The sequence below is a fragment of the Urocitellus parryii genome, chromosome 4 (genome assembly GCF_045843805.1).
Source record: "Urocitellus parryii isolate mUroPar1 chromosome 4, mUroPar1.hap1, whole genome shotgun sequence".
Classification (NCBI taxonomy): domain Eukaryota; kingdom Metazoa; phylum Chordata; class Mammalia; order Rodentia; family Sciuridae; genus Urocitellus; species Urocitellus parryii.
The window spans coordinates 41534078-41556673 of NC_135534.1; the positions used below are offsets into that span (position 1 = coordinate 41534078).

General features: G+C 33.7%; 1 protein-coding gene across 2 annotated transcripts in view; it reads right to left on the reverse strand.

Annotated features, from left to right (window-relative positions):
- Positions 1-22596, reverse strand: part of Gas2 (growth arrest specific 2) — a 125210-nt gene that overhangs the window by 69188 nt on the left and 33426 nt on the right. For both annotated transcript variants that reach the window (XM_026384115.2, XM_077798162.1), the window contains exon 4: positions 7553-7694. In XM_026384115.2, coding sequence (XP_026239900.1) covers positions 7553-7694 — 142 coding nt within the window. The remainder of the gene's footprint in view (positions 1-7552; positions 7695-22596) is intronic.

Sequence of the window (22596 nt, forward strand, 5' to 3'; positions counted from 1 at the left end):
GGCTTTCCACTAAAGCAAGGGGGTAGAGTTTCAATGTCACAGAATCTGCAAGGATAAAATGCATTAGACCATGAATGTATAGTGTAGCTAAATATATTAAGTTTTAACAGATGGGCAAAGAAATGGAAGCATGAAAAATCTGTTGTCCATTTGGTTTCTATGTAAGTAGAGGCTGCAATATTTATGGTAATATTGAAAAGAACTGTTTTCTGGCTTTTTATTTAGGAAGAAAACTATATATATATATATTTTTTTCACCTTGATGGAGTTGAATTATGAAGAATATCATAAACTAATGGCTTTCTGCCTTTGTAGAGCAGAGGTTTTTAAAAATTCAAAGTGGTAGAATAGACAATATAGGAGTCTAAAAGTCAGAGGAATCAGTTTATATTCAGTGTTCCTAATTTTCTCAAATCCCAAACAGGTGTCACACCTTTTACCTGCTTTCCTTCCAAATTAATTATGTGTTGAGAGCACTTGGAGCGTGATAAACACTTAGTAAGCATTACATCCCTAGTAGAGAAGAGGGGGTCTACAGATAAGCAAAATTAGCTTCACGTGGGAATTTCATAGAAATACAATTACCAGGTCCAATTTCAGCCTTTGTCAGGGTCTGCACTCTTAAAAGTTTTCCAGGTGATGAGTATATACATTAAAGTTTGATAGGCACTGTGTGAATAGATATGATAACAATAAGCATAACATAATTCTTATATGTATTTTGCTTAAAAAATATGTTCTGTGATACATGAAAAATGTTCTATAAATGTGAAGGCTAACACTTATGACTATGATGATGAAGATGAATGGAGGGAAATCAAATTCATAAACTAGATTAGCCTTTAGTGGATATTATGGGCATTTCTCTCCTGCCAGGATCTACAAGAAAAAACAACTGCTCCCTAAGTCTCATCATTCTGAGGAAGATCTACACAGAAAACTGAGTTTCAATGTAGGAGGCAATTACGGATAGAAATTAACAGTCTGTAACACTGACCTGAAAGTATTTGATCTCCAGAATAATAAGAAAATAGAAAAACAAAAAGCAAACCAACAAAAAAAAAAAACCTGATCTGAAGCTAAGAAGGAAAAAGCAAACAAGAAAAAAATTCAAAATCTCATCAATACTGAATGAGTAAAATTTTTCAAAATTAATAGTAGAATGATTTAAAATATAATATGGCATCCAAAATAGAAGTCACATAAAGAGTATCCACTCATAATCACATCAGTGAAGGAAACTCCAGAATAGAGTGTATGCAGTTAAGTGCTTTTGCCTCTACACTGAGAAATGACCTGAAATGGGGGTGCCCTGTTCTTCTCCAGGACTCAGCATTCCTGTTCAATTCATAGACTACGTCACTATCACTCAGAACAGCAATGTGAGGCAAGAGTTTTTCCTAAGTTGATTTATTATTTATGTTTCATTTTTGCCTTTAACTTAATCCTACAAACATTTAAAATTAGCCCAAAATATAAATTTCTGTAACATAAGGACATGATCTTTTGTGTTGATGGAGCTCAATTTTTGTTTTGGTTTGTTTTTGTACCAAGGATTGAACTCAGGGACACTCAACTACTGAGCCACATTCCCAGCCCTATTTTGTATATTATTTAGAGACAGGGTCTCACTGAGTTCTTAGCACCTTGCTTTTGCTGAGGCTGGCTTTGAACTCACGATCCTCCTTCTTCAGCCTCCCAAACCACTAGGATTTTAGATGTGCAACACTATTCCTAGCTATGGAGTTCAATTTTAATATTACCTGAACCACTTAAGATCTTGATATATTGGGCAAGTGATTTAATTCTTAAAGACTCAGTTTCTTATTTGTAAAATGAAGATTTGGGGGAGAGTGCATATGGTAACCTATTGGCATTGCTTAGCTGCCCTTTACTGAGAATAGAGCTATATCCATCATACATTATGGCAGTGAAAATTCAATCCTGGAAAAGAGAGAAAGATGCCCACTTTCCTAATTCAACCTGAACTTGTCAAGTCCTTGATGAAACCATTATTCTAGGGAGACATTCAGCTTTCTCTCAATCAGACTCAATATTGTTCTCTCTTACATTTTTTTTTTCCTAGAATAGGGGAATGACTAGATTTGAAAGGAATTCTCTGAGTTCAAAAGTAAAAAGTGAATTAATGCTAATAAAATAAATACTTTTTGAAACAAAAATATATATATTTTTAAGAAAGGGGAGTTCTAAAGGAAAATGAGCCTGGGGAAAATATTGAGTTAACCTAGAGCTGAATGGTGGCACAAAATTGTTATCCTATGTTTACTAACAAACCTGTTATCCTTCACATAAATACTGTTACGGTCCTCAATATAGACAACAAGAACAAGGGGTGACTTATCACACACCAGAAAACAGGCAAGGATTCTTTTTCTGATGCAACCAGTGACTTTAGCGTACAAGATGGAAAAGGTTAATGTTCAAAAATTCACACGCAAGCCATTTCACTTTTGCTCAGAATCATCAAAGCAATACTGCAAGTAGTAAAATACTGATGATGTTTGGTAGAACAAACGATTTTGTAAAACTGTGCTATCAGAGTGATGCATCAAAAGAAGACAATATTTATAACAAACACAAACACAGGAAACAAAACTTAAAAGTCATAGTCAAAACAAATCACACACATTCGCATGCTACACAGCACATAGCAAACCCTTTTCTTGTTGAGTAGATTCTTTCTCAGAGAAATAGATGAAGAATAGTCACAGGCCTCCAAATCCTATAATTATCCAATAACACAATGATATTGACACAATTATTGCAAGCAAAACAGTGTGAAACTTAAAGCATTGCCCATCCCCCTTCTTTCCATCTCCCCAATCACCAAAATAAAGAAAAATAAACAAATCTGTGGAAAAAAAGGTTAAATTGAAAATTTCTAAACTGGTATACCAATGTGTTAGATATAAATCTCATAAATAAAAGCATTACTAACTGAAAATTGGTTTATATTTTTAAAAATCTTAGAAACAAGTCTCATAAAAGCATCAGTGTTATGACATATACTGTTTTTAAGCTGAAAATAAGTCATAGATTTCTTATCTTAAGATGTAAAAATGAGCCACATGAAAACATTCAGCATAATTCTGACAGTATAATATTTAAATTAACATTTTAAAAATTATTATATAGTGTCAGGAATATTATTGGTTAATACAGTCACATAACTTCCACATCTCTTTGAAACTAAGAACAGAAACGCTTACACATCTAAACACCTTTGGTTTTACTCCACAATTAAAAATTCATTTCTTTTAAAGTAATTAATTGAGAGTCTATTTTGTATTTGATTAAGAAACTATAAACTTTTAAAATTCAAGAAAATATGCATAGTCATCATTTTAACTTAAAGCACAAAATCCTAAACACCTTAAAGGCTTTTAATAAAGTTAATTATCAATCTTAATATATCAGATACATGAAAACAAAATTTCCAGGCATTAATTTGTATGTCAACAATGTTTGAACAGTAGGGGTCAGGGTGAGCATTACTTGTGGATCATAGGTTAGAATATGCTCCACAGTGTGAACAGAAATCTATGTTCTCTCTTAGAATTGCTGATTATGAAACAATTTCATAATCACAGGAAATGCAGTTTAACCTCAACAATATGAAAAAGCCTTTATAATATGCTGGTGTATAAAATTATGTGTCAATAAACAATTCCCTATGCAGGTTGGTCCAATTGTATTTAGCATAAATAGAATTAATCATTCATATTTTATATTACATGTCATAACTCTTTACTATCTGAAGTTTGTTAATAGAAAAGTGAAGAAAATAAAATTTCTAACTCTATTATTTTTTCTCTTTTGAATTATGAGTATGAATTTTATTAGTATATATTATATATAAATATATACTATCATGTTCTTAGTATATATTTTTCCTCATATTCTTAAGTGGTTTCATGAATATTATTTTTATTAGAATCTATTGATGACTATAATTTGTTTAAACTAATGTCAACTATCAGAACTGTTTATTTTTAAGTTGTTTCAGTGGACATTTTGGTATCTATCTCCTCTTTTCTTCAGATAAGGTTTTAGAAATAGAACACTTTAAAAGTTTATAAACATGTCTGAGGTCTTTGATGTGTAACATTAAACTCCCCTAAGAGAAGGACTACCAATTCCCAATTTTTTCATCAGTTCATAGAAGATCCTGTTTTCCTACACACTCACCAACACCAAATACCTAATTTTCTTAATTTTGCTAATTTTTCATAGTTTATAATTCCATTTACCTTATCACTAAGATGTCCAACATTTTCACACCTTAGGTGGATTTCTGCAAGCCTGACCCCTGTCCATATTCTTATTGGCTCATTTCTAAAACACTATTCAGGGTATAGTTAACTTACAACTTAAGAACGGACGTTTCAGAGGAAAAATTATCGTTCAAAACTGTCATGGAAAAGAGTTATAGATGATAAATTGCAGTGTTTATACTGTACGTGACTGTATGTGGCACAGGAAGATATCTGCCAACAATCATATCTACAAGAAGCAAGAGATGTATGTGCCATCAGTGGCTGCAGACACTCCTGTTGTTCCCTAACACCATTTCCCCCACCCACGGAGCCTTCATGTTATTAGCTGTGTGGGAAGAGAAAAGGTCGAGTTGTGAATTACAATCTTCTCCCAAATAATTGTACAGAAAAGCACTGCTGCAAAGGGTAGCATATCAGTTGCCACCACGATAAGGATGTTTTATGCAGGCAAAGACTTTGAACAGCAGAAAACAGAAGCCTTTTCACACCTACTCAGTACAGAGATCTACTTTATCATTCATTCAAACACATTTCCCCCCTTCATCAGGGGCATCTTTTCATTTGATTTGCGGTTTTAAACATTAGGACACAAAGAATGTTCTTCATCTGGTGAGTCATTGAAATGAAATCTTAAGGTAAGAAGAAAAAAAAAAAAAAACTTGCCCTAAATTCCCTTTCAAAAGTGAAGTGTGAAAAGACATCAAGCAGAGTACACAGTGTTATTGTGTAGGAAAGTCAATTCTGCAACTACAGAGTTCAAGGCCAGCAGCCACCGCTCAATCACTTCCTCACCCACAGTGAATAATAAGAAAAATCCAAGGAGAAAGGATTCCACTTGGGAAAATGGAATTTCTCATTGTCCTTCCTCTTGATTATCATTCACATCTATGGGCACAGCTGTTTCCTTTCTCTGACTAATCCTAAAGTCAATGCTATAATATCGGCCCCCTCCTTCTGTATCCCAGGGCCTATTATACATCACCTCATGTCCTTATCTGAGAAGGAGAAATTTCAAATTTATCTTTTAATTTAGTAGCAAACTGCAGCCTTATTCCTTGATTTAGTTTGGAACTGAAAAGATTAAAAATGATTTTCAATTTTAAAAGCATTGAAATTTTGGTTTTAATAGCCTTCTGGGATATTTAAATACATTTTAATTTTAAGTTATAAGCTAAGTTATAGAAGAGAATCAAAACTGAATACTTTAGTGGACAAATACTCAAGAGTTTATATAGATTATATATATATATATATATATATATATTTTTTTTTTTTTTCTTTATATAATATTAGTTTGTTTGTCAAACATAGTAAATAAGTAAAGCAGTGTCAAAATTCTTCTTGATATAACTATACATGTTACAAAGTATAAATTTACCTACCAAGGTGATCCTAGAATTTGCTTTAGGCTTTGTAGCAACAGAATAGAGTATTAAATTGGACTTTAAAAAGTCACCAGCAGTGCAAGATACTGGGACAGGAGGATCACAACTTCAAAGCCAGCCTCAGTAATGGCAAGGCATAAGCAACTCAGTGAGACCATGTCTCTAAATAAAATACAAATAGAACCACCTAGCTCAAAATAGAGCTAGGTGGCTCTATTTTATATTTTATAGTGGCTCAGTGGTTGAGAGTCCCTGAGTTCAAAGCCAGTACCAAAAAAAGAAAAAAAAAAGATTATCAAATTAAAAAATGCAAATAAATAAACACTAGAACCTTGGACTAAGAGAAAATTTAGGATTAGACTGATTGTTCTGTCTGAAAATTTATATTAATTCAAGTAACATCATAACTCATGGATTATGAGACAAGGTCATGTTTACATTTATAGCTCTCTGTAACTCACTTGATTTATAATAATAAATGGAAAAATGCTTCTTTAATAAAAAAACTTGTAAAATAAACAAACTAATTAATATTAAAATAAAGGAATTTTTCCTCGTATGGCAATTCTTTGTCAAATTGGAGCACTCCAGAATTTCATACCATGACATTAATTGTCCACACACTCAGTGTAGAACATATTGAGTATATTCTTTGTTACTGAGACTTGGAGATGCATATGTATATGTGTGTGTTTATATGTGTGTGTGTATACATGCATATGTATATCACATACATGTATATCACACATGTGATATACATATATACATTATGTGATACACAAATATGTGTCATATATTTCAATTTCTTTTATTTTACATGTTGAAATAGTAACACTCAAAGTCCAATTATTTAATAAGCATTCAAGCTGCACACTATTGTGTATGGCACACTACTGTGCAATTATTTTGTTTCATATTTCTTTCAGGTCTAAAATGTTCTCCCAATCTCAGCTTAATTCAATGCTAATATTTGGTATTATAAGATTTTGTAAATTATGTTTTTGTAAAACTTCAGGCAAAAGAACCAGAGTTTTCTTTTTCCTTTAACCAAATGTTGTCTTTCTTTACTTAGTTCCACTTCACTAAAGAGGTATTTTAATTCTGATATTCTCCATATTAGAGTTATCATGCAGCCCATACAGGAGGTTGGAATATTCAATTCCAGGGTATTGGGTACGTTGAAACACTAAATAGTCCAATCATGGGCTTTCTTCAACAAAAATGCAAAAGCTCACTCTTTGATCTGGAAATAGACTTGCCAAAATTCATTAAGGAAAAAACCAACAATCTAGTAAGTGCCTTTTATTTCATTATGTTTGATTATCTTCATATCCTCCTTTCATTATTTTTATTATTTTAATATCCTCCTTTCATACTTGATTTCTATCTCTCTAGAAAAATAAACAGACAAATGTATAAACTAACAAACTTCAATTCCCACAAAAATAGAGCTGATGGCAGACACAAAGTTTTCATATTTCATCAAGGATAAAGGAAAACGTTTTCATGGCTGGATAATACATACCTACCCCTCTGACCCAACTAGAGCCTCATAGTAAAATGTAGTCCTGTGCTTTCAAACACTGACCAAGTTTGCATTAATTGCTCACATTTTTAGATTGGAAAGGATTATGCCACATCTGTTTCTATTCTTTTATCCATAACGTAAGCAATAGTAAGAAGACATATATATTTTTCCACAAATATAGTGGGACAAGTTCACAAGAGATCTACAAGTTTACAGCAAACTCATATTTTTAAAGATAAAAATATGTGTAATTCCATAATACAGCAAAAAAGGATTAATATCTACTAAGACAAAAACAATTTAAATATGGTATCAACTAAATTTATGAAGGCAATACATACCCAGACCTTCAGATTCAAATAGACATGTTTCATCCACACCTAAATCTCGGCACCAGGATAAGAAATTTGCTGTATTATCTCGGGCAAAAAAGGAGCCTGACGGTGCACTGGCTTTGCATGGAATCTTCTTCAATGGCAGACTCTGAAAAAATAAAGAAATTTCACTCTGGTGGAATATCTGGCAAAGTCATCACTATAACAAATTAAAAACATGTTTACATTTTCAAGAAAATGCTTTGGCATGACCTCACATCAAAAAATGGGTTTATGGAGAATTACAAAAAAGGAAATGTAATACTCATGACACTTACCTGGCATTAAGACACATGAAAACTCTACTCCTGCAAGCACAAACCCTTGCCTTTTTAGTACTTTGTGGGAAATGTGTGTAAGTCTATTTCTCGGCTCAGATTGCTTCCCTATTTCTTCTTGTTCTTTGCTTGTTTGTTTTGCTTTCTTTTTCATAAAAGTATTCTGTCAGTATTTTTCACAAAGTATTTATAAATGTTTTCATCACTTGTGAAACAACACAAAGGTTGTAAATGAAAATCATGTATGCATGTAAATTTATATATACACCTGTATGTATTCTTATGTGTATACATACAAATATATCATAAAAATTTCCCACGAATTATAAAGTCATAAGACAGTATCAAATTTATCTAGAGAGGGCTGGGGTTGTGGCTCACTGGTCAAGTGCTTGCCTAGCATGAATGAAGCACTGAATTCGATTGCCAGCACCACATGAAAAGACTAAATAAACAAAATAAAGGTATTGTGTCCATCTACAACTAAAAATATTAAAAGAAAACATCTAGAAGTGTTCATACTGGTACTAAGAGAGGCATATACTAAAATCTTTTAAAAAATAACATTGTACAGTATTTCTTCCAAATTATTGACTTTTAATCTATAGAATATAGCTTCACTCTATAAAATAAAGATAATTCTCATTTGAACTATGCTTTTTGACATTGAAGAATACAATTTATATTTCGTATTGTTTCATTCTTGAGATAAGAACACTCTTAATCATGGATGTGATCCTGGACGAATATTCTTATTAACAGTCTCTTATAAGATTTTCACCAGGCAATCACCCTTGGCACTGTGCTAAGAGTCGTAGTTATGTTTTCTTTAACAGGATACAACCAGTTTCCAGGGCACTGCATGAAGCCATAAAAAGTGATTCTATGTGATGCATAAGATTGAGTCAAGTGTTTGGATAAACTGAGCTACACAGAGCCTTACCTCAAAGAGCAAAATGATAAAGGGTGAAGGAATAATTCATACTTTAAATAATTCATACACTTATTGTGTCCCTTATTTACTGGGGACATGTAAATGTAATAAACAACTCAAGATTATTAAATTCATAAACAAGAATGGCTATAAAAATTTTAATAGTGGCCTAAGTAGATTGGTGAAATCCTCTTTACATCCAATTGTTACCAGAGTTCTTCATGCTCAACAATTTTGAAACAACAGAACAAAAATATTCCATTACCATATTTCTCAAAGGCTGTAGCTGTTTAACCTCAAAGATCCATCTCTTTTTTTGCAGAATAAATTTGATTTTGTTAGATAAAATCAAAGTTTTGACAGGGATATGCAAACATTTATACAGATATACACTTTAGGCACAATAGTTATACAAACTATAGATGGTGTTGCCTATAGAATAATCTCCTTAACAGATGTGGTCCAGGTTTTCAAAGAAATGCTTGTTATACAAGTTGCGAAATTAACCATAAAGAACACATCATGTCTCTTCCAAAGTATTTTGAAAATCAATTAGTATTTTAATTTGAAAGTGAAAGACATCTCTTTAAATCTAGCAATTTACTTCTGTTATACAGATATAATGGCATTAGTTCTTAAAACACATGTACAAGTATAGTTCTTACAATACTGATTGACTAGAAAAAAATAGAATATGTCAAGAGAGGGATGGTAGATAATATATACAAGTACAATGGAACTCTATGTAATCATTTAAAAGGAAAAGACAAATAACTGTACCTTTACTGAACCACAAACATATTCAAGTATACTCTTAAAGCAGTATCAAATTTGCAAACAGATATGTGTACATGTATACACAAATAAATGACCATGTACAAAGTCCAAATCCTTATAAATATGTTGTACTTTATACTTATAAACACATAGAGATATACACATATATGCATACATATATAGTTATTATAGACTATAAACATTACTATCAAACCAAATAGGAATCAAATTGATGTTAATTACCTTTGAGGAAAGGATTGATTGATACATAGAGAATCACTTCTTATTTTATATAATCCTAAAAAAAGTAGTAGGATTTTGATTGTCTTATATTTTATCAATATTTTCAAACAAACAATAAAACCAAGATGGATGAATTATGTCCACCAAAACATTATTTCAATAAAAGGATTTTCCCCAAAATATGTCCAAGAATTGCCTATAAAGCTGTCTCATAATGTGAATAAAGCAATAAAGATGAATTTTAAAATAACATAAATAAATCCAAACACTGAGCTATTTTAACATCAACTTCCTATATCCCTAGCATGGGGGTGGGGGGCAAGATTTTGAAACCATTTCAAATCAGTGAATGTGTTTACATACAAGAGCTATGTTCTAAGAATTAATACTTGACATAAGTAAGGTCTACTAAAGGGAATTAGATGCATGTGGAAAAAAGGAATGCTATATTCATATTGCTCTGAGGAAGCAAGAGATTGATCTGACACTTAATTTACCAAGGGACTAATTTTAGAGAATACTCACAGGGAACATGTTCTCAAAAATTGTTTAACCTACTCTTTAAGAAGTGTCAAGGACAAGCACCAAGGGAAAAAAAATGAAAGCATTTTCCCCCTACAAGTTTGAAGTCTTTACAAAACCATCTACATATCATATTCCAGAATCTAAATATTTACTTAAAATCCAATGCAATCATATTTAAAGACCATTTATTTTATTAGGACCAATAAAATTAAAGCTGGCTATATCAGTATTTCATAACTCAGGAATTTCCAATGCAGAGGAAGTCAGTATTGATCTAATTGCATGGCATTCAGGTGATTCATGGAATACTTTACTGCTTCTGTATCAATGAAATATTAGAAAATATTAAACTAGGAATAGAATGTTCCAATCTTCATCTAGTTGAAACAACTTTCTGGAAGAATTTTTAAGTCACCTTCACTAGTCAAAATGACTGGTGAACCTTCACACATAGAATCTATAGAGTGCATTACACTGAAGTTGGAATAAGGATTGCTCACAGTCAGAGAGCACCAGTGAACAGCTTATAAGACCCGATGTTCTTTTTTTTTTTTTTTTTTTTCTTTTTGGTACTGGGGAATGAACCCAGGGGCACTTCACTAGGGATCCACACCCGAGCCCTCTTTTTCTTTCTTTTTTTTTTTTCTTATATACATTTTATCTAGAGACAGGGTCCCATTAAATTGCTTAGTGCCCAAGTTGCTGAGGCTAACTTTGAACTTGCAATCGTCCTGCCTCACCTTCCTGAGCCCCTGGGATTACAGGCTTGCACCACCAGGTCAGGCAGGACCTGATAGTCTTCCTGGTTGTATAGCAACCAAAAGCCCATGAGACAAGAGTCTTTCCAAAGTTTTGGAGAAAAATTCTTGATTTCCCTTGAATTAAAGAACAAATGATTCAATACTAGTAGCATTCAAAACATTTGAAACTAAAAAATATTTTTAGATGACTTACACAAAGATATTTGTTATGTTTTGGAGACTTTCTGTTCTATGATTTTTTAACTTGTAAATTTCTCTTAGTTCCCATGACAGTCTTGGAAAAACATCCAACCCTGTAATCTTTGCTTTCCTAATAAAGATTAAATTAAGGCAAAAAGATCTATGGAATGAAATCAACTTTTCATCTTCCAAAGAAAATCTTGGGAAGAGCAGATTTAGAATACAAAACTGCCTTTAGGAATTTTAGAAACATATACTCAAATAGCTGAGGAAATGAAGGTTATGGACAAGAATATCTTAGATGCAAAAACAAAAGAAAACAACAAAACCCTACCAAACCTGTAGCTTTCAAAGAGAGTCTGCATGTGTAGAACACCTGATATGTCTTAAATATTCTCCGAAGAATTCCTATAGCAATGGAATTTAATCCACTGCGTCTCAGGAAAATATCTTGCTAGGGCTTTGGAGTCCAATTACTTGAGTTAATACTTAGCTATATCATCTCTGTGCTGTGATATCTCATGCAAGTTATTTGAAGTCTGTGTCTCAGTCTTCTCTTTTATAATTTAATTCTGTGACAATAAGTCTTCAGTAACTACTATCCATTAACATTGTTACCAGTGCAAGTAAAAACAAATCAAGTTACCTATGATTCCTTTTCTCATATTTTCTTGTAAACATTTTAATTGTTCATTATGGTTGCAAGAATTCAGAAAAAGACTGGCAAACAATGGATTTCTTCACACATCCATCCTAAATTTAAACTGAGCTTCTGGAACAGTTTTCTAGTACTGAATAGTTTTCTGTGATAACTAATGCATTAAATTCTATTGAGCATTTGAACTATAGTGAGTGTGGCTAGTGAATTAACTATTAATTTTGCTTTATTTTAATCTAATTAAATTTCAATAGTCATATGTGGTTTCCAGCCCTCATACTAGATAGCACATTCATAATGTGGAAAATAAAATCATTACTTGGAGTTTTATAGTCTACTCTTTGACCACTTGACTAGTTCCTCTGTGTGTAATAACTGAGGTAGACAAGTGTGCTGGTCACTTATGAAGACTCTGCTTATTGGTGTAGTGTGCAGAATTGTTATGTCCTAGTTATGGTGTCATAGTTGTAATTAGCTTCAAAAAGACAGTAGTGACTAATTTATTTTTTCACTCATATAATAATCTACATCTGGAGAACTAGGATCTTATTTAACATTATGGTACCTCTTTGACAAACAGCTGATTTATGCACTTGAGAGACTTGATTTGCTGTGTGAAACTTATGGTAGGTTCAGGAAGAAGGAAACCAGTGCTATAAGGGCCTACCATTCTCTGGGAACACGCAAACCTAGTTCAGATAGTTTATCCTCTTGAATTCACAAAACACAATATCACAAGTTAAGTAAATACAACTATGTTCATTTTTCATCTAAACAAACTGGGCTTACACAGAGTTCAAATCAAAGCATTCCATCTTTATATCCATACACTTTTATCTACTCCGAGATAGCTCACTGGAGCCTTAAATTTAATATACTTTAACATTTGATTTATTTCACAAATATTTGGCCAAGTAACCTTAAGACAAAGAATTATGTCTGTCATCTATTCAAGCTTTGGGGGAGAAAAAAGACCAAGAAAATGGCATCTTTAATTCCTCTATATTGTGAATGGAAAATTTAATACTGGTACTTTAAATAATTCATTCTTCACGAAAATTTAAGACACACACTCCCCTTGATCACATCAAGTGGACATTTCAGATATAAAACAGTGGAAGGCCAGGTACTTGCCAAGAACTAATATCTTTCCTTTCCAAAGGGCATATAGAATGTACTGTTCAAATATGCAGGCAATAAAGTCACACTTTCCATCATGGAAATAATGTTTCCATTTGTATCCCATGCTGCCTTGAGTTTCACTATATATTTTATTGAAAAATAATCTCATTCAGTAAAATTATTTCATTCGAACATTCACAGTACCAAGGTGTCTAACTATAAATACCAAGAGTCTTTAGAGAAGATGAAAATACATTCTCTAAAATCAAAATTATATACATTTTTTAAGGTAAGTAAAAATGAAATCTTCCTAGTATCATAGCCTTCTCAGGACTCTACAATAAGACCTTATGCCTCAAGCAGTGAGCTATGGTTTAGTACAGCAGTAACTGGATGTACTAAGCTTGAATTCCAAGTGGACCTCCTCCTTTTTCCCTTTCCAGGATAAATTCCACATTATAGATATCAAGTCTTATATCAAAATATTAATATAATTTTCATGCTGTGATATTATAACAGTACTCATATCATAAAAAAAGAAATATGATAAATGGCTTCTTACAGAATTTTGGTGTACCTTTCTCCCCCCCCCCAAATTATGAGGATCCTCACTTAAATAACAGAGTTAGCAAATAAGTAAAGCATTTTGAATTATTTGAAAGAATTTCTGGCATGTTATAAAATTATGTTAGAAGTGGGAGGTAGACAGGTGTGCTGGTCACTTACGAAGACTCTGCTTATGAAGACCAAATGAAAACCAAGTCTAGTTCTCAAACTTCAGGTATAAAAGAGGGGGTTAGACAATAAAAGTTACTATGTAAATTAGTTGAAATTTTACATTTACTGAAAAACTTGCCCAGAGTGTTTATAGCACATTTATTCATAATTACTAACACTTGAAGGTAACCAAGAAGGACATCAGCAGGTGAATGGGTAAATAAAGTGGCATGGCAAGATAAGAAAATATTCAGTAATAAAAAGAAATAAACTATCAAGCCATAAAAAGACACAGAGGAAACTTAAATGTATATTACTAAGTGGAAGAAGTCAATCCAAAAATGCTACATAATGGATGCCTCCCCTTGTTTAACAAACTGGAAAAAGCAAAACTAAGAAGACAGGATGTATAACCAATGTGATCCTGCAATCTGTACACGTGGAAAAATGAGAATTCATACCCTATTTGAAGCAAATGTATGATATGTCAAGATCATTGTATTGTCTTGAACAACTAATAAAAAAAAAGAAAAAAATCAGGGGAAAGCAGAGCAGGAGGTATTACAAGGCTGAACACAGGATTTTAAGGTCAGTGAAACCATACTATATGACTCTGTACTACTGGATACAGCCATGCATTTGTCAAAACTCAGAATGTTTAACATGAAGAGTGAACTCTAGTGTAAACTGTGTTCTTTGGGTGATAATGATGTGTTAATGTAGGCTCATGGGCTGTAACAAATGTACCATTCTGGTGTACTTTCCACTCAGTTTTAATGGAAAACTAAAACTTCTCTAACATTTGGAATCTAAAGGAGTCAAACTCCGAAAAATAGGGAGTGGTATAGTTTTTCCCAGGGGCTGGATAAATGAGGGCTGAGAATGGGGATATCTAGGCTTAAGGGTACAAAGTTTTAGGCATGAGTCATGTAGAATCCACCATATATCATGAGAACTGTAATTAATTATAGTGTATTACACTGAAAATAACCAAGAGAATAGTTCTTACATATTCTCATCCCAAAAAGTGATGTGGTGAACATATTAATTATATTGATTTTATAATTCACTATGTATGCATAGTTATGGTGTACAAATGTTATGTTGTACACCACAGATACACACTTTTTTTGTTACTTTATAATTTATAATTCACTATGTATGCATAGTTATGGTGTACAAATGTTATGTTGTACACCACAGATACACACTTTTTTTGTTACTTATAAGTTAGTAGAGCTGAAAAAAATAAAGTCTATAAAAAGTTCCCATGTCATTAACAGTTGTTTAAGAAGCATTAAATGCTTCGCAAAGGAAAACATGTAGTTTTATACAGCCTGAAAACAAATACCTTCCTTTTGTTTTTAAATATTTTGTGCTCAATTTTTATATACATCAATATGGTGATCACTATCCAAATGCTCTGGTACTATAAAAAACTTCTGTTCTCCCAACTTACTGTTTATACTTAACTAGAGAAAGATGAGGTTCCAGGACTCTCGTTCTATATTTTAAGATCCAATTAACTGGTGGGGCTATCTAAAATTATTAATAGAAATTTAATATGATTCAATTCAAATAATAATTATTAAATTACAACTCTGTGCCAGTTGTAACCCTGGCACTAGAAAATGAAAGGCAAAAAAGATAGGGCCAATGTTCCTTTTTAGCAACTCTCCATGTCTTGTCTTTAAGACAGAAAAATCATATCATTTTGTAAGAATTATAGCAGAACTTAAGCTGTGGTTTAAATTTAGTTCTTTTGAAACTTAAGGGATCAGTATGGAAAGTCTTGGAAAGGAAAAGCTTCTTATAAAACTGAAGGATCTCCTGTGCTTACAAAAAGGATAGGGAATTGGGAAAGTGAAACATTCCACAGGCTTGAGCAAGCCTGGGAGTTAGGAATGAGTACAGGGTGCATGTGGACAGGATGAGAGCAGAATGTAGACCAAGACAGACTAGCAAAGGGTCTTTCATGCTTCCTTCATAAACATCACTACAATTGGAATCTCTCCTGGGGTTAATGAACTTAAAGGCTCACAAGAGGCTAAGCAGATGAAACAAGAGAATGAAGTGGCTAGCTGCAGGGGACTGTGAGGAGTAGAGATGACTGCACACACCTGAATAGGTCACTCCATGTCCTGGAGGGGCACCTTATTCATTTGTGGTTGCCCATAGAGAAATACAATCCCAATATTGTGGGGTCTTCTCCTTTTTCAGAAAAATGAGGAAATCCATGTGAAAATTGATTGATTTTGAACAATTGCGTATACAGGAAGAGCCAGGCCATTGCCAGTTTGCAATCTGAATATTCATTACACAAAGTAATAAAACGTTTTCATATTTTAAGCCAAGAAGTAACCCAATCATATGTGATGTTTGGAAAAATACTCCTGTCATCGTTGTCAGGAATGGACTGGAGGAAAAATTGTATTAAATAATTCTATAATTTATTTCTCTCTTGCCACCTCTATCTTGGGGAACTTTCAAATCACAGAAATAGGAGAAAGACTGGAAGAGTGAAATATGAAATGGAATACAAATGATTTCTCAGAGAAGGGCATGCATTTTGAATGCCAGGTGTGATAATCCCTTAGATTATCAATAATATTAATAGTAATTTCAATTTATTAATTAATTATAGTAGATCAACCAAATCGATGAGAATTTAAAAACTGTTTTTGAGTATATATCATCAATTTTCTGTGTCCCTTCCATAATGAGGGAATTACCTTAAGGAAGTAGGCTAGAAAATTCTTTTAAAATATATCTTGAATTTTCATTTCCAACAAATCCTTCACATTTTAAGATGTACTAATTGATAATTATTGTCAACAAATTTTGAGTTTACAGAGTCACTAATTCTAATGCTTTAGTTAAAGCTACTTTTGTTGTTATTATACTGGCAATTGAAACCAAGAGCACTCTACAACTGAGCTGCATCCTTAGACCCCTTATTTTATTTTAGCTAAACTCCAACTTGTGATCTTCCTGTGTCACCCTCCTAAATTACTGGGAGTGCAGGCATACACCACAATGCCTGGATAGTCAAAGCTAATTTTTGTATAATATTCAACAAAGGAATACAATTTTGAAAATTGTCTTATGGATGGATCCCACAAAACCCAATGTATTTTCAGATCCAATAAATTCTGTTGTTGTTTGTGTTGTTATCATTTTTGTTAACTTTGCTGTAGTGCATAATATTTTGGGGCAAACTGTGAGTACAAATCAATCTGCAGATGATGACCATTATGGTTTATATTGAGGAGTGCTCCAAGAGCTCATGGGTTAGACAACGCGAGAATTTTCAGAGCTGAATTGATTAGATGATGAGAGTTGTAACCCAATCAATGGACTAATCTCCTGAGATGAATCCACTGATAGGAATAAATTGGATGGTAACTAAAGGCAAGTAGAATATGGCTGGAGGAGATAGATCACTGGGGGTGCACTGATGGGGTATATATACCATCCCTGGTGAGTGAAGCTCTCAGTTTCCTGGTGCCATGTCCTGGGCTGCTTTCCTCTGCCATAGTCTTCTGCCATGATGTGCTGCCTAACCCCAGACCAAGAGCTATCAAGACAGACATCTATGGACTGAGACCTCTGAAACTGTGGGCATCAAATACATGTTTCCTCCTCTACATGTTCTCTTAGTCACAGTAGTGAAAATAGGACCTATAACAGTTAATCAATTTAGCTTTTGGTACTACAGGTCCAATATTTACAATGTTTTAAGAATTAAACAAGATGTTCTAGAAAGTACTTAGTATCAATCCTCAATATTACTTATCTTTATTAATAATAATTTTTAAGAAAATGTATACTTTTGTTACAAATCCCTTGATGAGGGTAAAATATTAGTTACATAGTCATCTCAGTAGTTACTATAATAAATTCACACATATGTAGGAAAACATAAAAAAATTATAACAAGTTCTTTATATTTGTATTGTGAATTAATTACCATTTTCTTGGCTCCATTTTCTGATGTTTCCCATTATCATTCTGTATGTTAATCTATGATTTTCATATTCAGAATGGTATTTTCCTTATCAGAATGGGGATTCCAAAAGGAAAATTCAATTGTTTCTCCTGCTTAAAAATTTTCAGTGTCTTCCAACTGCTTGTAGAAACAGGACAAAGCTTTTTATAACATGGTTCCACAGTTTGTATTAGCTTAGGTCCTACTTGCAGACAGTTTTATCTGGCTCTATGTTCCTTTCTGTGATAAAACCACTGTTCTCTTTCATTCTCTCCAGGTTGTCTCCCACCACATGATCCTTACAGATAACTGTGCTCTCTGCCTCTCCCATACTTCTTTGTCCAAATAACTCAGGTCCCAGGTTAAGGATCACACAAATCATGTTCCCTTACACTTCCTTTCAATTGGTAAAATCCACATTGTTCAAGTGTTCCTGGCTACCATGCTCCTGAATATGAGTCATTGAATAGTGATTTTTATCTCCCTCCAGGCTGTATAAGTTTCATGAGGAATAGAACAGGTCCTGATTTTGTTCATCATTTTATCCCCAGCACCTAGCATAATTCCTAAGAAATAGTACTTAAAGAATATTTGTCAAATATATAAAATACGAGTATAGACAAAACCTACATTCCTTCCAGCAAGGGGCAGCAGATGGAAGGATATGAGCATCATATCTGAAGACAGACTGTCTGGTTCTGAACCCCCAGTTTTCACTCATTAATTGTGTGATATCGGCAAGTTAACCCAGCTTCGTCTGTGAAAGGGCATAATCACAGTGTCAGCACCACAGGGTTGCTGTGAACATTATTAGCTTACACAGGAAGTTCTTGAAATACAGTCTGCCATATAGTAAAGTTTGAATATGTGTTAGAAAACTGAAACAAAGAAAAGTTGACAAATTGAAATAAAATTCATTGTGAGGCTATAAAATCCTTGGGGATTTTTAATGATCACTGAAACACATAAGCATAATCTTTAAAATACCTACAATTTCCACCTAATTATCATGTGATCCAGGATAGCTCTCAAGTCATTACAATCCTTCCCCCAAAACCCAAATTTCCTTGTTTTAGTTTTCTCTGCTCATCATTGATGATCCCTTTACCCTTTCAGTTTGTGGCCATTAAGTTACCAATTTAGCTCATTGCCATTTTCCAGCAAATATCTCTTCAATTATACCCAGCCCTTTCCAAAACAGTACCAAGTCCTTACCCCAAACCTTTTAATATCACATCTTCAAACAAATGTAGAAACTTTCCAAAATATTCCTCCAAACATTTGTCCAGTCTCAAATCCCTCTAACCCAATCTACACATCACCATCAGATGAATCTTCCTTAATTGAGCGCTCTCATTTTCCACCTCATTGTCTATAAAACAAAGATGAAATGCTTAAGTCTTACAGGAATGAGACTCATCAGCTTCCCCAGCTTCTCCACTCTGTAAGCCAATTACATTGGTATATTTACTAATCCTAGAATATGCTTGTATTTTTTTCAGTTTTAATGTTTAGTCACCACCATTTTATGTTTCATTTGCTAGAAATATCTGTCTGTTCATCTACATAAGATGATTCAAATTCCAACTGATTGTAAGCAAATTTCCCCAAGTGCTCAAATCAATTGACTTGTTTCCTGAATGCCTATGGAATCTGCTGTGTAGACAAGCAGAAGTCAATGTACAATGGTTTTAGAGCTTAGATATGAAGCTTCTGTGTTAGGCAATGAAGCGATATTTACAGGTGAATAGATTAGATGAGAGCTCTTACCTCATCAGTGGATTAGTGCATCAGATGAATTAAATAATGTGAATGAACTACTAGGTTCATTCACATTAGTTACTATAGGTGGGTGGGGCATGGCTAGACAAAATAGGTCACTGGGGGTATTCCCTTCAGGAGTAATACCACTTGTTCTCTCTTTCCTCTGCCATGCCCATTTGCCATTGTGTTCTGCCTTGCCTTAGGCCCAGAACTGCCAATGTCTGGGCTTGGCACAAGAATCACGAGCCACCACAGCTTTGTAGATTCAAACAGCAATTCTTTTTTTTTTTTTTTTTATTGTTCGTTGTTCAAAACATTACATAGTTCTTAATACATCATATTTCACAGTTTGATTCAAGTGGGTTATGAATTGGGGAGGGGAGGGGAGGGGGGATAGTAGAGAATAGGACAGACAGTAGAATACATCAGACACTAGAAAGGCAATTTGTCAATCAATGGAAGGGTAACTGATGTCAAACAGCAATTCTTTATTCCCGAACTCACACCGGCCTCTACACACGTTCAGTGGAAATCCTGTTCTGCCCGCCCAATTCACCTACTCCACGAGGCTTTTTTCCAAATCCCATTTGAATCTCACGAGAACTCAACGGGAACAAGCAGCAGGAACACCCTAATCCCAGCAGCAATAATCTTCAATCTCCAACTTCCCTAAAACCCATATTGTCTAAAACCCGGAACGCCTTAAACTCAAGGAGCGGGGAAACTTCCTCAAACCTGATCAGCTCTAAACCCAGATCCGCCCTGGTCCTTGAACAAGGTCACCTTACAGGCAATGACAACAGCGAAATTCCAAGGCAAGTCCATTTAACATGGGGTACGCTGGCAAGGAAATTTCGATGCGTCATTCCTACTTGGCAATGGCCCTCAGCACAGAGCAATGGAGTCAACTGAGACCTCCAAAACTGTGAGCCCAATTTTTTTATCCTATAAATTATATTTGTCAGGTATTTTGGTCACACAGTGACACCAAAATGACTAACATAAATGGTGTGTCTAGTCAGATGTGGGTTAAATCTAAAGATGCTTTTGACTTACTTTTTAAAAAAGGATTCATCATCAGAGTTTACAACTTTAATATATTTTAAGTATCATGTTAAGGTGAATTCAAGGTTGTCTTTGGAGTACTCTGTTACTCATTTGCTTAAGTGGGGATATAACACACCTGTGCCAAGTAGCACCTGAGTTTTCCCCAATCAGTTCTCTGTCTTTCCAATTGCAAAATTAAGCGCTGCCATTTATCCATTTCTACAGGTAGTAAACCCTGGATAAAGACCCATTTGATCTAATTCATCAATGAGGGCTGCCAAGTCCACCTAGTCTCAATAAAACTAAAAGCCATCTACTTCTTTCCAGGTTCACTGCCAGCACCCTAAAACTAAGTGGCCATTATCTTTCAACTGACCTGGAAGATAATTTCCTACCTGTGGTCCTCAATTCCATCTTCACTTCTTCTTTCTATACTTTCTCTGCACCACAAATGTCATCTTTTCACAAGATTCTACCATACTTTTAAAAAAGTTTTTTAAGAGTTTCATTGGCATAAGGTTCTTAGGATAAAAGGCAATATCCAGCAAGCCTTAGCTCTACCTCATCTCTTGACACATTACATACTCAACTTCAGAAACACTTCTTTCCTTTATTATCTCAAAATAATGACATACTTTCACATTCAAGGGTTTCAGATGTGCTCTTTAACATATTGAAACATTCTGTGTTCACTCTCTAGTTAGCTAATTCCTATTCCTGCTTCAGAAGAATATAAAATATTCTTTCCAAAAGATGAAGTTATGTCCTCCTCTTAAAACATGGATTGTCACATATTTATATGTCACAGTTGAAATTCATTGTTTGTTTAATTAGTACCTTAATATAATTCTTCCTTGCAAGTTTATAAAGAGCAGAGATCACGTCAGCATGCCATATTTCCCCCTATATATTTTAAGTCTGTAATAAATATCTGTTGAATAATCGAATGTCAACAATATAATGTATGCTATGGATACAAAAAAATTTAGAACTACTGGTATCCTATACACCATTTATTTAGCATTAACCTTTGATGTCTATATTTTATGTTTGTGATTTATTTTTTAATTAAAATGTAAGCTCTTTGAGAGAAGATAGCAGTGCTTTATTCTTTTTTTATTTATCAGTATCCTATACATAATTGGCTCTTAATAAATGCTTATTATTTACAAAGCACTATTTTTAAAAATGTTTTATATAGTTTGTTCACTCATGGAAGGGCCTTTGCCAAAAGATGACGCTTGAGCAGAGACCTGAGGGGAGTGAGGAGCTAGTCATACACATATCCGAGGAATGAATATTCTCAGAAAATAGAAAAGCACTTGTAAATACCCATGAGAAGAAGAACTTTCCTGCTAAATTCAAAGGACATTCAGAACCCAGCGTCCCTAAAGCAAACTAGAGTGTGTGGGGGGGTTGGAGGGGGTCATAGGAAATGAGATCAGATAGACAGCAGAGAACAGAACATGAAGGGCCTGCAGGCTGTGGTATAGACTTTGACTTCTTATCCCAGCAAGTCAAGAGTCCACTGGAGAAATCAAACAAATGACATGATGTGACTTCAGTTTAAAAAAAAAAAAATGATCTGGTGATCTAATCAATGTTTGCCTGGAGGAGAGGAAGTACTTAGAAATGTTTGCTTTATTATCACATTGCATCACCTGGCATTCGAGTCAAGAAAAATGATCCGATACCTACTTTTCAATCTTTAAACAAAATCAAAAATAGTAAAAGAGAATATAGAATAACATGTGGTCTGTTTCCTTATCCCTTGTCCAAAAGGATAAGATTGAGTGAAACTTATCCAAAATTCAAAAATGCTTAGGGCTACAAGTGTTTCAGAGTACAGATTTTTCCAGATTTCAGAATATTTGCATATACAAAAGGAGATATCTTGGGAGAGGGGACCCAAATCTAAATAAGAAATCCATTTATGTCTCATATACAATTTATACTCATAGTCTGAAGGTATCTTTATACAATATTTTGGGGATTGTGACCCATCATCACGTGAAGT